Source organism: Zeus faber (assembly GCF_960531495.2).
Source record: "Zeus faber genome assembly, chromosome: 20".
NCBI classification, from domain to species: domain Eukaryota; kingdom Metazoa; phylum Chordata; class Actinopteri; order Zeiformes; family Zeidae; genus Zeus; species Zeus faber.
Window position 1 is genome coordinate 5,452,157 of NC_137207.1, and position 17,144 is coordinate 5,469,300.

The window sequence follows — 17,144 nt, forward strand, 5'->3', positions numbered from 1 at the left end:
CGTCATGGATTAAAATCCTGCAGCGCACGCAGGGTCCCTCTGCTCAAGCCAGCGCATGTCCAGGCCCGTCTGAAGTTTGCCAATGACCATCTGGATGATCCAGAAAAGGAATGGGAGAAGGTCATGTGGTCTGATGAGACCAAAATAGAGCTTTTTGGTTTAAACCCCAAGAACACCATCCCAACTGTAGTGCATGGAGGTGGAAACATCATTCTTTGAGGATGCTTTTCTGCAAAGGGGACAGGATGACTGCACCGTATTGAGGGGAGGATGGATGGGGCCATGTATCGTGAGATCTTGGCCAACAACCTCCTTCCTTCAATAAGAGAATTAAAGATGGGGCGTGGCTGGGTCTTCCAGCATGACAATGACCCGAAACACACAGCCAGGACAGTGAAGGAGTGGCTCCGTAAGAAGCATCTCAAGGTCCTGGAGTGGCCTAGCCAGTCTCCAGACCTGAACCCAATAGAACATCTTTGGAGGGAGCTGAAAGTCTGTGTTGCCCAGCGACAGCCCCGAAACCTGAAGGATCTGGAGAAGATCTGTATGGAGGAGTGGACCAAAATCCCTGCTGCAGTGTGTGCAGACTTGGTTAAGGATTACAGGAAACGTCTGATCTCTGTAATTGTAAACAAAGGTTTCTGTACCAAATATTAGGTTCTGTTTCACAACAGAACCTTGTCATACAATGTGATTTTCTGGATTTTTTTTTTTGATTCAATCTCTCACAGTTGAAGTGTCCCTATGATAAAATGACAGACCTCTACATGCTTTGTAAGTGTGAAAACCTGCAAAATTGGTAGTGTATCAAATACTTGTTCTCCCCACTGTATCTGCGAAGCCCACCAGAATTACCAACACCCTCAATTGACGAGTAGAATTGCTGGATAAATATGAGGTTATATTATTACTATGTCAGGGGCCGAACCGTCAGACACAGGACTCGCAGGTACATTAAGGTAAAAATTAGGATTTGTTGACCAAAAAAATATAATCAACTTAGGATGGTTGCAAATAAGTGCAGGGGGAAACATTTACAAATTTACAAAAATTTGATGAAACTGAAAAGAATTGAAACAGGGGTTAACATAAAGATGACTTGTGACACCAAACAGACCTAACCAAATGAAACAGGAGGGAACATGAACAGATCAGCCACAACATTAAAACCCCCTGCCTAATAATATTAGGCAGTACACAATATTATTGTGTAGCGCCCCCCCATGCTGCCAAAACAGCTGTGACCCGTGGAGGCATGGACTCCACAAGACCTCTGAAAGGTGTCCTGTGGTATCTGGCACCAAGACGTTAGCAGCAGATCCTTTAAGTCCTGTAAGTTGTGAGGTGGGGTCCTCATGGATCAGGCTTGTTGTTCCAGCACATCCCACAGATGCTGGATCAGATTGAGATCTGGGGAATGTGGAGGCCAAGTCAACACCTTGAACTCTTTGTCATGTTCCCATTTTTCCTGCTTCCAACACATCAACTTCAAGAACTGACTGTTCACTTGCTGCCTAATATATCCCACCCAGTGACAGGTGCCATTGGAACAAGATGAGCAATGTTATTCACTTCACCTGTCAGGGGTTTAATGTTGTGGCTGATCAATGTATATAAGAGCAGAGCCAAACCAAGACAAAGAGGGGAGAGATAAACATCACCAACGAAATGATTTAACACAAAATATTATGAAGTTTAATTAAAATAAATGATCTATTACATGCTGACATAAATGCTAACTAAATACAAAAATCATTAATCTATGAAAGGGATTATTGTTAAAGAAAATACAAATGACCCCCCACCCCCTCACCCCCCATCTTTCTCGGCAGGCAGCTAAAATCCCATTAATTAAATATGCACGTTATGAAACAAAACCCATGTGTCATTATTCTGTGTTTAAAAGTTGTGTATGTGCATTATGAATGTAGTGTGCCAAAAGATAAATAAAAAATATATATAGAATATAAAGCCGGTTAAAACAACCTGTGGGCGTGGGAGCGTCCATCACATACTGTGTGAACCCACCCTTTGCCACCGTAACACCACTGAGTCTTCTCCCCTGAGACTGCTCCTGCCTAGAACCTTCTGCATCTCGCCCCACGGGTTTTTTTAATGGCATTCAGGTCAGGACCCGGGTGGTCATGGCAAAATACCTTGATCCCCTGTTCTCTTCCGAGCCCGTTTTGTGCGGATTTGGAGGTTTGCTTTGGACCGTCGTCCCGATGGAACGTCCAACTGTGGCCCAGTTTTAGCTTCCCGGCAGATTTTGATGTAAAATGAAAAAAAATAAAATAAAATAAAAATCACTGGATGTATCCTAACAGGGTTCCAGGAAAGGCCTTTTGAAGTAAAACAGCCCCGCGACATCATAGATCCGCCACCATACTTCAGAGTTGGGATTATTTTCTGCGTGACCATCTCTCTTCTTTTTTCTTTTTTTTTTTTTTTGGCACTGAACTGACGTCCGGTCTTTGATGCCAAAGAGCTTTATTTTTGTCTGATCTGGCCATAACCTGGTTCCCAGTCAAAGTTCCAGTGATTTTTAGCAAAAACCTGGGCACTTTGAGTGAGGTTGAGTCTGATTTGGGTTGGGAGGCAATTTCGCTGACCGTGATCCTTGGAGAATGGGTTGGTTGCCTGTTCTGTACTGTATAGCTATTGCCTGATTTATGAAGGTCAACACACTTTTGTCTCATTTGATTTGTGTCCTCTCTGATCTTCCCCGTGTGGATGGATGATGACATCTTCCACAACGGCATACGAGCATACCATTTAGTAAATTAGTGTATTTCCGAAACCGTATGCTCAAATAGTATGCGAAAAGTAGGCCTCACCTCACATTTTCAGAGACGACCACTGAAAAGTCCCTTAAACTGTGATTAATATTACCTAGTTATAGTTAGCGAGACAAGGCTCAAGGGAACAAATATTTTAATTATTAATTGAACGATGCACATTTATATGGAATGTGACGCTTTGTATTACAACAAAATAAATCATTTTGATGTAATTGAATGATTCTTGAATTACATATATGAACCTTTCATCACTACAAATAGTCCTCACTTTCAAAATGAAACTTTGTTCTGATGAACACAGAGGAACCAAACTGGAACTTATGAATTGGTGCAACTGGGCAATTTTTGATCTTACAACACCAGAGCAAATTTCCATTCGGTTTTTCTTTGAATGGAATTCGTCACGTGCCAAGCTCTTTCGGCATGGTACGTCATCATGATGATCTGGGTGTTAACCTGGTTTTATGATGATATTTTTCATATAATATGATCTATAAGGGGCCATTAACTAATCAAATGATGGCTACTACACATTAATTTTGTCTGTAAATATGCTGTTTCTACCCAAGCTGTAACCAGTTTCATTGTCAAGAGGACTGAAGTGTGAAAATGTAATATTGACACTTATTGCACATTGGCACAATTTATATCTGTATTGTTCTCTAGTTCTTATCCAGGCCCACATTGTTCCCCGAAGAAGTCATGATGTCTTTCTTAATTAATATTTCTATCCAATTCACAGTTTTATACCTCAGGAAATGTTAATTCTCTGACTTAATTTGAGCGGTTCACATTGTCTGTTATTCATTAGTGGTTCACAATAATAATGCAATTACATCCTGAGTGGGAGGTTTTCAAAATTACATTTTAATATCACTACTCTCCAGCTGACATTACCTAGTAATTGTTACCATACAGTAAATGAGCTTGTAGCTATTTTTCATTTTTGAGCTTTAAAGAAATAAAGGGCCGTGTCCAATTGAGTTTTAGCCATTTTAAATGACCATTTTCCTGATGATGACTCACATTTTTAGATTTTGAATAGTTTCTCGAGTTTCGGGTTTTAAAAAATATATTTAAAGTAAGTCTATATAAGTATATCTTATATAGATATATAAACTCTTTTATGTCCTCCAGGGCGCACCGTGCTCTCATCAACGTCTGGATTCCCTCTGTGTTCCTGCAGGGCCGAGCTGCCAACGCCTACCACGTCTACCAGGTAGGAACTATAGAGAAGGAAAATAATTGCTGCATTTTTTGGTCAATTGGTTGCTCAAAATTAGGTGCCGTACACAAGTGGTTCACAAATGATGGGGCATACAATGCAACCCAACTATTATTCTGGTTCCCAGTTTGAAAAACGTCATTTTGTCAACTGGAGATTTTAGAGTATTTAAGTATTGTCAGGTTTCCCTCTCATCAAAGCTATTGACCAAAGTTGAATTATGACAAAATTCACTGTACAGTAAAAACAAAAAGTGTTAAAGCAAAGTTAAGTTTATCATGGAATTTTAATGGCACGCTGAAAAGAATGTTTATTTCTTCACCATGTTGCGTGTACTGTAATGGAGTCAAAAAAACGGCCAATATATTTGAAGCAGTTTCCAGGGAGTTATAAAGCAAGCACTGCCATTTTGAAGAAGTCACAAATGCACTGTTGTTGTGGCCCCCGCCACCGGCCCCGACAGTGCCAGGAAACGACAATCAATTGCCGAGCAGCTGCAACTGGAAACCATAAATCCGCTACCAAAAAACATTGTGCTAGACACACACACACACACACACACACACACACACACACACACACACACACACACACACACACACACACACACACACACACACACACACACACACACACACACATTATCTCTATCTGGAGCGCTTTAACAAACTGAGGCTTCCTTTCTGGTATCTGTCAGGCTATCTCGAGGAAAGTAGACAAGAGTGGCGTTCCCAGGGTGACTGTTCCATCATGTCTGCCACAATAACAAGGTGTCACAACAGCCCCCCCCCCCCCCCCCCCCCCGCTCGTAAGCAAAGAAACAGTTGTAGGTGTGTGTGTGTGTGTGTGTGTGTGTGTGTGTGTGTGTAAAACAAAAAAAAAAACCCTAAATGTTTTTACACATTGAACACATTGAAGCTGTGATCTTCCATCATTAGTTGTTTATTGGAACATATTTTCAATTCATATTTTTTATTTAATTAAATTCTTAAAACAATCTTTATTTTTACTGTAAAAACAGCCAACAAAATGTTCAAATTAGAGAAACAGATGCTGGCCCGAAAGAAACTCAGTAAAGCTGTCTTTTCCTTCAAAAGATAATGAACAATATGCGTGTGTGTGAATGGTGGGAAAATCTTTATCTCAATTCTGATTCCCAGACAAACATGAATAAAGAAACAAATCAATAAATACACACGTTTCTCACACAAACACATACAAACTCTAGCAGTTATTCATTTCCCAGAGCCGTTCCGTCAGAAGTCAGAAGAAGTCACACTGTAGAGGTGAGTGAAGCAAGTCTAGCTCTCTGGTTCTACATAATAGATGTAGATTCACAAATCTGTCTGCAGCCCAGAGCTGTCTGGAAGCCCCCCGCCCCCAAAATGATCTCCTCTCATAATGGAGAGAAGTGGAAATCTGTCCTCACACTGTCATGTTGCGGGCTGGCTGTCTGTGTTCGGCAACACCGGACCACAAGGTGATGGCAATACAGCTGTTTTTCCACAGGATTTTCAACACATGACAATGGCTGGTAGTTAATATTGGCGACAGCACTGTATTGTTGAAACATCTATTGCTCAGGCGAAACACTTAAGCTCATTTGACTTTAAAATCAGCACCTAGTGTTTGGAAAGAGGCTCATTTCCGACCGTTAGGTGGCTTATTTATTCAGTATTATGCGCGCCATTGTGCGGCTCAGTACGAGACAGCATTAAAGGATTCCCACCGCGTGGATGTTTGATGGCCTCGCCGATAGCCAGGGCCGTGGAAGTTCTGTCTCGACAAGTGTAAGAAAACAGGCATGGAGAAGTCTCCAGTGTCTGAGCTGCGCAGATCAACACACACGACGCGCAAACAGGTTAACTTGCATCCTCGACCGATACTCACTTCTTCCCTCTCCTGCAAGGCTGACAAAGTCACCCATCGTTCCGGAAAATGTATCCCGTTAATTGCTTTGGTGAAACGCAGTCAAATGAAAAACAAAACACACACACACACACACACACACACACACACACACACACACACACACACACACACACACACACACACACACACACACACACACACACACACACACAGACAAAGACACACACCTCAGGGGAATCTGGAATACCCCAGACATCTGTCCGGCACTAAGGCACTCATCACCCACTTTTATGGGCGATTTCACATTTCAGATATGTGGGTGATTCCGCGTCATTCCAGCAGCACAAACTCGGTAACACCACACATGAATGTGTTACATTGTTTGATGGGGTTTTTCCTTTTTTATTTTGTCTGTGCTGCCTGGAGCTGGCATAAAAACACAGCCCATCTGGTGTAGTGGATAGTTTGCTTCCCAGAACTCTATTGAAATGGCTTATTGTTCCCCCGACAGCCAAACTGATGGTCAAGGTTACTGGAGCCATTGTTGTTGGGATAAGGTGGTCGTGGTGAACGATTACTGAACCAGCAGTCTTCAGGCAGGAAAAAATATCCTTTTCTGTCATTTGAAGGGATAACATATGCCTGTAGAACAGTTACCATCATGCGTGAACAGTCATATTTGCAGTCATATTTGTTAAATACAAGCACAAATGAATGTGTCTACATTCAGGTGTGCTTCCACAGACCTGTGAGGGCACCACATGCACGTTTTATTTTTTATGGCAACGTCCCGAACCGTGACCAAAGTACAGACGAGGGCAATGTAAGTATTTAAAAAAAGAATTGTGCTGATTGTTTCTTTTGCCGTTAGCACTAGCTTACGCTAATAGCTGAGGTAATACACAAGATGTCATTTTCGAGAAAGTTACTGGCATTAATTGCTGCAGGATCCACAATAACGTTGACAGTATTGTTTGTTATTTGAATGTCTGTGAGATGAACTCCATCTTATCAACTCTCCTAAATAACGGGAGTGTAAAATGAGAGAATGGGTGGTGAAGTGTTTCTTGCTGCTGATTTCTATAGAGATTCACAAGAAGTTTACTGACTTGCCGTGAGTCACGAAGGCCATTTCACCTCCATTTGAGCAGCAGCTCATTTGCAATTAAAGCTACAGACACAGAAACAGCCTGTCGAGAAAAGGACTGAAACAGAGGGGTGTAGAGGCATGCTAGAACGGCAAGAATGCATATCTGAGTGGTATTGGAATTGGAGGGCTGCTAAAGTTACCGAAAACATCGAGGAGTAAGTATCCAGGTTGAGGCAGATGCGACTCTTTCGATTTTAAGGTTTGAGGTTTAGGTTCTATTAACATTGTGATACAGTCAAAATAAGCAAAGAAACTCAGAAGGTTTTACATTTTTAAAAAATCCTGTCTCTAATCTGAGTGTGACAGTTGTAGCTGCCTCTCCAGTTGAAGCCGCCATAAGATATATTATAAATTGTTGTCATTTATATTTCGGGGGTGAAGCCATGTACAGTATCTGCAGGTAACATGTAAACAAATTGTGTTACTTGCCTGTGTTTAGTAGTTTTTGTCACATTCTGCTCATGTACCATAACTTATGAACTTAACAAGTACCACGCTGCAACAGCGCTCAGTTTTCATCCTTATTGAGTCAAATTCACTCACAAATGGTGTGTTGATCAGAGAGAAATATTCTGCCTTTGAAAGAATGCCTTCCTGCTTTGTATATCCATCTTTCTCATGACGCAATAGTGAAGTTGCCACTGGAAGGCTAAGCAAAACACTGAAAAGCTTGGGAAGGAATTTAACCAGAAATATATGCAGAGTAGTTGTCATGTCACAGTCTCTGAAGCATCAAATTCGGAAGAGTCAAAGAATCAAACTCTAGAGTCCAACTCCTCTGAAGAGTCAAAAAGTCAAATTCTGAAGAGTCAAACTCCAGTCGTGTGTCTCTGTGCTCTGGCGGTGCTGCTGGAATGAACATATAAAAAATAAAAAGTGCCGTGTTCATGTCCTCGATAGCACTGTGTCCGTGGTGACGGACAGTGTTGGGCTCGTTACTCATAAAATGTTATTTATTACACATTGCTCTTTACTCTTTTTTTTTTTTTTTAAGTAATAGTATTACTTAACTTATTACTCCCTGCCAACAGTAATTTGTTACACCACTCATTATATTACTTTTCCATTACACACCACATCCTTTCTCCTCAAAATTCAGACTTTGCATGTGCACCTCTTTGTGAATATCAGGGCAATGGCACGTTAGTGCAGCTAAGGCTTCATTTTAATCGTTCATGAGCTAATATCCTCATATCGCACATATCGCATATGTGTCCTCCACAACATTTTATATTATCCAAATCCTATACACCTCTTTCTCTGTAGAGCTGGAACTTTCCTCAAGTTGATAGCTCCCAATGTGACCTAGGCTGCATTCATGCTTTCTACATTTTTCAGATTAAATGTTTTATAAGAAGAAGCAACTGGGTTTTTGATTAAGTTGTCCACTTCGTTCATGTTGATGCTTATGCTGGCCACTCTATTCTAAATTCTGCCACTCCTCATCCACGTTCACACATTTCCAGCGTTCCAGCATTTTATGAGTCACTCGCGAACGATTAGTTCGTGATGAATTAATCAAAACAAGCCCATGAGTCGGGAGTCACGCCGTCAAACTGCAGCCAGAGACTGAGAGCGCTCGAGTCACTGATTCAGAGCCGAACTTTTCATCACTCTGCAGCGTTCTGCTTGCTCATGCCGTCTCGTTTATTCAACCAATAGAAATGAAGGTATTCAAATGAAGGGGCTGAAATGTTTTAGCCCCAATGTGTTACAGTGTGGGTGGGGGGCGTGTCACCGTGTAATTTATGTAATTTATGAAATACATGACGCTTTGATAGGCTGTTATGCATGATATTTAGCGCTTGGGGCTAGTGAGGAATTAGACCCTACAGCCCAAACGTGACATTACTCAGACCCTGCATTTTTCTTTTTTTCTGCTTTTTCACCAAAAGAATCTGTTTCAATGTAGTTATTGACATGGAATATGGGTATGTGCTCTACAACAATATTTTATTTGAAACTTATTTTCTCATCTTTTTCTCAAAAATATGGGGAGGGCTTTGCCTCATTCATTTGCTGCCTAATATATCCCACCCCTTGGCAGATGCCATTGGAACAAGATGAGCAATGTTCTTCACATCATCTGTCAATGGTTTTAATATTGTGGCTGATTGTCGTATATATCTGGCGTTTTCTAATTTAATTTGAGGTAGCATTCATTTCAGATTTTATTGTATTTTGTTCTCCATCTACTTTCTTTCCATTTCTTCAAAGCCACTTTACCCTGTATGCTGTCTGAAATTACTACCATCTATCTGAGGGGGGTGGGAAATAAAGGAGAAAGTCATATGAAAACAGAAGGAGAATCTCAGATAAAGAGAGAGAGCGAGACTGATGAATTCCCCCCATTATAACTCTGGCCTTTGTTCTCGGCGGTACGTTCCCCCTACAGGGCTTTTGCGCCTCTATCTCTCTCTGTCCCTCCATTCGTGCGCCCCTCCTTTCCGTCTACACCTCTCGATGCTTTCGCTTCCCCTCTATGAAGTCGTAATGAGGGAATTATACCAGATGCTGCAAATCAGTGTCTCCATGCTAACACAACACTAACAAAAGAGGCTATTATGAAGAACGGATAAAAGAGTCATTTGTATGCCGACCAAGAGAGTGTGGATTTCTAGGTGTGTACGAGCATGCACGCCTAGCGAGGCATACCATGTTGTGTTTATATTAGCTGGTATTTTCAGGCAGCTTTGTGTTTTGACGCAGATATCAATCATCCAACAGCGGAAGGATTTTTTTCACATTTCTTTCCGTCCCTCAGAAATTGCGATGGCTTGGGTGCTCTTTGTCAGGCCACTTTGCGTCTGCTTGCACCCAGTAGGCCGATCAAAGTCCAAAGTGAACGTGAAGTGAGTATGCTGCATAGAAAGTCTAGAAAACTGAATTTTGTTGAGTTAGGAGTTGGAGACTTTTTGGTTGAAAAGTCACGAGGGCTACTGAAGAGACTCACTTTTTGCGGGACCCTCACTGGAGGTTAGACCTGTGTTCTCTTGGGTTTCAGCAAGAGATCCCAAACTGCAAGTCTAGTGTGCACACCATATGACGGCTTCTGTTAAGGTTGATTCGTGCTTGATGCAACATCACACGGAAAGACACGTGTCAGCACCACAACATGTCCGTGCACATCGGCAATTTTCTAACTACGCGGCTGTCATAGCGAACTTTTAGGAGATGGTCACATGGACAGTCAGAGCACTATTGGGATGAAATCCTGCATCCTCTGAATGTGTAAGAACCTCCCTAATCTTGAGCTCACACTGCCACCTGAAACTATGCCAATTTTACAGGCTGAGGCCATCAGGCATGAATTACATTTACTCATGCCTGATGGTGGATTTAAGGTGGCCCGCTTTAGTGTCTGCAGTAGGTGGGAGTGACAGAAGCGCAAATAGGTGATTGGCTGCTTTGGGGCGGTGTTACCTCAATGCTCCAAACTATTTAAATCTCTCGATTGCCCACTGCAAAATACGAATGTAGTAATTTTCATAGCATTTGGAAAAGGTTTTGGCATCTGGTCGTGCGTGTACCGTCAATATTCATGGTGAGAGTTTCAACCAGTTACCAGCGGTTCATGGTGGTTCCATTCTCACAGGCCTGCTTTTCAAGCAGAAAAGGTGTGAAAATTTTATTTTTTTCGTTATCTGAAATCAGGAAAGTCTTTTCTATGAAAAGAAAAATTTCTCTGACGTGTGTACATGTTCAATACAAATACAAAAAACGCATACAATGTATACAGGCTGGCTGGGGCGTGGCCAACCCATGCAGGGTCACTCCCAGGTCTCTGTCGGGTCCCTGCTCGGATCTTGCCTGAAATTATATCCCCCTCGATGACGTAATCCACGCACAGGCGCCTGGGAACGCCCCCATGCTGCATTTGTGGAAAAGAAGTTGCAATGCTTTAACTGTCCACCAGGAGGAGCAGTAGTTCAAAGCATTAAGTATCTCATTATACATGATAATCTTGCATTTGTTTAATGAAAAATATACATGTTTTGGATCGGAACATACTTTCTGTACGTCTAATAGAACCATCATCATACATCTCTGATTCAAAAGAACGAATGATTTTTAAGAATGAATGAATCAGTGTTTTATTTTTTTATTGGAGATGTATTTAATTGAATGAAATTAATGAAAACTGTATGTAATGTAACTAATGTGACTGTGTGTAACAGGGACACCTTGTCAGTTACTCCCCCTTATTTTCAAATCCCAATTTTGACAGGAAGGCGCTTAGCGCACCTCCCTGCACGAAGCCTGCTCCTCCACCTTGGCGAAGAGCACTTCGCTGCGGATCTATTCATCCATCAATCCCATCCGATCTGTTCAGGAACCTGCGGCACTGCGCAGCTCAGACAAATAAAGTTTATTTATAAAGGATGTTCAGATGGACCGGGGAGCCGCACCTCATACCTTTAATTACATGTTTTCTATCTAATTTTATTTTACATAAAATAATTGTGAAATATCACAACATTTAATCGCAATACTTAATGTATTGCAAAACTCCCCAAATCATGCGCTTTCGCACCACAGGAAGTTTTTCATAGTTCTAAGGTAACATAGAACTATGAAATTTCCTCTTTTTTGGAGGAACCGTCCCTTTTATTATGTCCGCACTGCAGGATTGACTTTAGGAACGATCATTGTTCTTTCAACTCCGTTTTGAGCAACTTATTTTGCTCCTACTCCAAGGCAGGGACTCAACGGCACAAGAGGAACCTTCAGTGGTGTAAGTGCCAGTGATGTAAGTGCCAGTGAAGATTTAGCAGATTTTGATTTTTCGGAATTCGGAAAATCAATCTGTTTTTGGCGGGGGGGCTGATGGGGATGTTTACAGTTGAAATTAAACACGCCCTGTCAGGACACATGAGAGTGGGGGGAAATCCCAGGCGGTTGGGATGCTGCCTAGGAATTGACTGGGAACTGGCTGGAAACTGACTGGAAGCTGGCGGCTGGGACAGCCCACTTCAAATGGCTCCTACTGTAACACGTTTAATGTGAATGTCACTGTCAATGCCCTAGCATTTGAGAGGCGGGACCTGCACTACCACTAACCCGTCTCCTGGGGATGAGGATAGTCTGAGCTTGTCTTCTGCAATTGAACTACTTTTGTTTGAGAGATGTTTGGCTTGAGAGAGTGGGAGCTCTCCTCGATCCCATCTGTGAGACTGTGAGCCCCCCCTTGGATGTAGTCAGAAATGGAGGTCTTGTCCTTCATTTCCATTTACTGCATCTTGTGGTCTGTTCCGTTAAAAAAAATACTACCACTCTCTAACTCACTGTGATGGGTATTGGGAGAACCAGAAGGGATTCCCAGTCAACATCTAGGTCAGCTTTGCTAGCCTGGGGTTAACTGTGTTGAGCTGGTTGGCAAAAGCTGCAGTTTTAGTGGATTGACTCACAGGTGACCTCCCAGTGTTGCACATGTATGGAATTTAATCAGTGCCACGTACCATGCATTCCTCAAGGAAAACCTTTCCTCCACCTTACCCTTATTGTCTAGCTTTCCCATCCTGATCTTTCTCCCTGAAATGGTGTTCGTTAACCTATAACAGCTTCTCTTTCCACCAAGCAGTGCTCATCTTTCTGATTGAACCCATGGATTGCTATTTTGGTATAAATGTTGTGTGTACATTGATCAGTCACAACATTAAAACCAGGTTAAGTGAATAACATTGCTAATCTCTTTCCAATAGCACCTGCCAAGGGGTGGGATATACTATATTTGGCAGCAAGTGAACAGTCAGTTCCTGGAAGTTAATGTGTAGGAAGCAGGAAAAATGGGCAAGCGTAAGGATCTGAGCGAATTTTACGTTAAAGCGCGGGTACGGCTGTGAATGGAAGTGTGTGAATGGAAGCACTAACATTGCCGGGACAAGCACGTAAGGTAGGGGTTGAGCCGAATCTGAATGCTTTGCCGGTAAATTTTATTCATAAGATTGCCACTCAAATCCTAGACATGTAATTTAGAGTTTGTGATGCGGTGCTGGGGCGTTGGGCACAAGTTATTCGCCAGCCCGCCGGCTGCACCCGAGTGCACAGCCGGAGCGCGGAGCTGGAGAGGGAACGAGCAGACAGGGAGGGGTAGAACAGATGGAGAAGTCCCTTCTCTGGAGGCAGAGAGTTTAGGACAGGTGAAAATTATCACACTGATTTAATAACATTAGGTTAGGGTTATTACGTCAGGGGACGGGGGCTCTGTCCCAGCTTCGTCAGCAGAGGGAACAAGTCCATCCAGGAGGGGCAGGGAGATGGGAAAGCGAAGCGAAGATTGTATGTCCATTGCCAACAGATTGTCCAAATGATCGCATCTACACTGGACATAACGTACTAACCCTAACCCAATACGTACTGTATCCGTAACAGTCATCTAATGTGGGAACAGACTCCATACAGAACTTCTTTGTAAAGGAGGCCAATGTGGGAATTAGGGATGCAGTGGTACAGGGTATGTAATCGAACCATTCGGTACGCCCCCTACGGTTCAATATGATCACGTGAACTTCGATATTACGGTATCACGGTAGAAGTCTACTGGACCTGCTGAAATCCTATCGAGTCCACTGTTGCAGCTCCATCGGCCATGTCAGCTGCGCAGAGCCGTGCAGCATTTCTCTATTTTTGCGCAAGAGGTCTATTTTTTTTCTCAACTCTGCGCCGCTACGCAGCCTTTTCAATAGAAACACAAGATAAAACTATACAGAAATGTTTTTTGTGAAGAGTGCAATCAATCAAGGCGTCGGAAAATCAGCCCTGGGATGGCCGTGTCCCTCATTATTACAAACTTTTCTTGAAAGATTATTTTCAAAGTCTCTTTTGTATGAATGAAAAGAACCTCTCGCTGGGTAATGAGCCAGTCTTTTTTTTTTTTTTTTTTGTCAAGTTTTACAGTTCTATGTTGTGTTGTTTGTTTAAGTTGCCATCTCCTTGTTTCCCCCTCCATGTTAAAGACAGCCTATGCTCCTCCCTCAGCGGGAGGTGCCCTGGCTGAAATGTAGCGCACCCACTGTCACGTCAGGTTCACAAAGCCAAGACACTTGCACTGGTCTGACTGTGAGGTTTTATTTCAATAAGTTATTTTACTAGTATTATATATTTGTGAACACACAAAACAACAAGCGTACTGGATTGTGAAACTTAAAAAATAATAATAATAATAATAATTGTATATATGTGTGTGTGTGTGTGTGTGTGTGTGTGTGTGTGTGTGTGTGTGTGTGTGTGTGTGTGTGTATATATATATATATATACAGTATATACTGTATATAGTATATGTGTGTGTGTGTGTGTGTGTGTGTATGTATGTATGTATGTATGTATGTATGTATGTATATATATATATATATATATGTATATACTGTATATATATATAAACAAATAAGTAATTAATATTGTGAGCAGCAGAAGTATAATGCTGTGAACAGAGCACTTTCACACATAGCCATTGGGAATGTTCCTGAAACTTAAAACCAGAGCTCTGTCCAATTAGGTAAGAGATATGACGTACTGTTTCAGATTTGGAAACAGTGTGGTAATGCTACACCTGATAAAATGTAAAAAGATGGCTGTTTGGTTGTAATTATAGACAATGTTCTCTGCGGCCCTGGCTACAATCACAATGAGTTGCTAAAAATCCCCAGGCTAAAGAGTGGCCTCTAAGGGACACCTTCATTATAATTATATGTTTATAGCCCTTGACCTCACATTCCCCAGTTCTTATAGTATCCCAATCAAAATAGATCAATGGAAATCTGTCAGTGTCCACATTTGTGGACTAATAGCTGTGTTTCTGTGAAACAGATCATGCTTGTCCATCTGAAAGTTAATTGATTCAATTCCACAGTGATCCAGCTTTTGACAGAATGATGGCTGGCAAAGGGAGGTTTAGTACCTTGTCTCTTCATTCTGTTACGGATTTCTCCTCCGGCTACGTGATTCCTCCGTGGTCTGCTTTGAGCTTGAGATGGATATTTTCAGGGAATTTTCCTGAAATCCAACTTAGCCGCTTGGCCCGAGGAAGTGTGTCTTAGGAGTTGCGGATAATTCCACAAGCTGATGACTCTACAGGGGATGAGCATGGAAGAATTAGTTTGCATCGATGCAAATGCCCACACACTGCTGGTATCATGAGGAATTGTACTGTAGAGTGATGGGGCATCGCAACAGCTGACAAAATGCTGGTCAATTGTTGCAGAAATGCCAAATAATTAGACAATCCAAGTAACAGGCAAATAGTTAGAAGCAAAAAAAAAAAAAGTTCTCAGCAGAAAATGGAAACCAATTGAAAATCCTTCATAAGGAAGTGCTGAATTAGTCCGATAAGTTGAGGTTTGTCAGCCCCAAAGACAGTAGTAATGCACAGCGACACCTTGAAAGAGACCAGACATTATACTTTCTTAGTCCAGTTATAGTCAAACGGTATTGCCCTTTATGGAGGATTAGGTTTGCAGAGACGGCTTGTGTTTAAAACACAATACAAATGGATATCTATTTATACTGATTAATTCCTCCTCATCAATCTCTTTTGCTCCTTGGTTTTCTGTTTTATTGCATTCCTTCATTACTTTTCTCAAGCTCTTTTCCCCCCCATTAATTCTGTCACCCCCCACCACCCTATGTATACTTTTCTTATCTATCTCTCTTCCCAGTTTTTTAATCTCAAGTCTCCCAGCATCTCTCCTTCAGCACCTTCTACGTTTGTAGTATAAAAGCAGGATTGTTCTACAAGCCAAGGGAATGTGTTTGTGTTCATTTCAGTGTATATGCAACTATGCTTGTTTGTATGGAAGGGGATGTACATGTATATAACTACAACACAAGCGTGTGTGTGTGTGTGTGTGTGTGTGTGTGTGTGTGTGTGTGTGTGTGTGTGTGTGTGTGTGTGTGTGTGTGTGTGTGTGTGTGTGTGTGTGTGTGTGTGTGTCATTGATAAGATCCACTACAGCTTAGTGGCCGTTTAGAGAGGTAAAATCTCACCATGCCTCCTCTGGAGCACTTTGACAAGCTCAGTGAATCACAAACTCATCTCCACGCCTCCTCTCAGACAACACACAAAGAACACTTATACGATTTATTACCGTTACAGACAGAAAAATAGGAGCTGGTTCCTCGTTCCTTTAGGTGAGTATGCAATCCACACTTTTCATCACAGAGGCACATGGACAGTGAAAAGGGTGTTTGTGTATGTAAATATATATCGTATTGACCTGAATATAAGACTGATTATAAGATGACCCCCCTTTTTCAAGACTAATTTTTGGAAAAATAGTTTTTGAAGACCAAATATGGTTTTCATAAAGAATAATAATTGTATTTAAAAATATTGAAAACGCAGCATGCAGTCATACAGAGTGTGCGAAGATTGATGAACGTAACGTGGAACCAAATTTCACAACCACGAGTTCCACCCGGAAGCTGACAGCAACATGTTAAGCTTAGCTCAAGCTGATTGGCGTCTGACACACTATGGCGACTGCAAATGAGTCGGGTACACAGCAGCTAGAAGACCCGTCTGCTTCTTTTACATCAACCTTGTGGGAAAAGTTTGAGTTCCCAGTGAAGTAGGACAGCAATGGAGAGCGAGTGGGACAAGGACGTTGTGTTGGCGTTGTTGTATTTTAATGCACACATTTTGTTTTTTATTATATTGACATTTAAAAGTCTAGACCCCGAATAAAAGATGGCACCACTTTTTCAGACGTATTTCCATGAAAAAAAAAAACCCTGTCCGATATTCGGGTCAATACGGTATATATATTCAGAATGAGCTATTCCTTTTGATCAGCAGAAAGCAGCTGAGCCTCCCTATCTCTTTCATACAGTCAGGGCCACACCACAGTATAAGTAGTTTTTATTAGGCTAATGATATTGGATAGTCTTGCTCTCTCTTTTGCTATTAAGCTCTGTTTATCTTTCTTCTTTATTCTGTTTCCAGATTTTGCTCTCTGATTGACCTGCTGTACCTGTGTGTGAGTGAGTGTATGTGTGACTTTTAACATGCGGTATGCAGTTATACGGGTCCTAACTGCCAATAAATGTATATTAATGTTTATGGTATTGTCTTAATGTATGTACAGCACCATATTGAGAG

General features: G+C 41.7%; 1 protein-coding gene across 1 annotated transcript in view; it reads left to right on the top strand.

Annotated features, from left to right (window-relative positions):
- The window catches only part of snx29 (sorting nexin 29), a 192,891-nt gene that overhangs the window by 129,305 nt on the left and 46,442 nt on the right, over positions 1-17,144 (top strand). Inside the window, exon 18 of the mRNA XM_080020973.1 lies at positions 3,939-4,020. Within this exon, the coding sequence (XP_079877099.1) occupies positions 3,939-4,020 (82 nt within the window). The remainder of the gene's footprint in view (positions 1-3,938; positions 4,021-17,144) is intronic.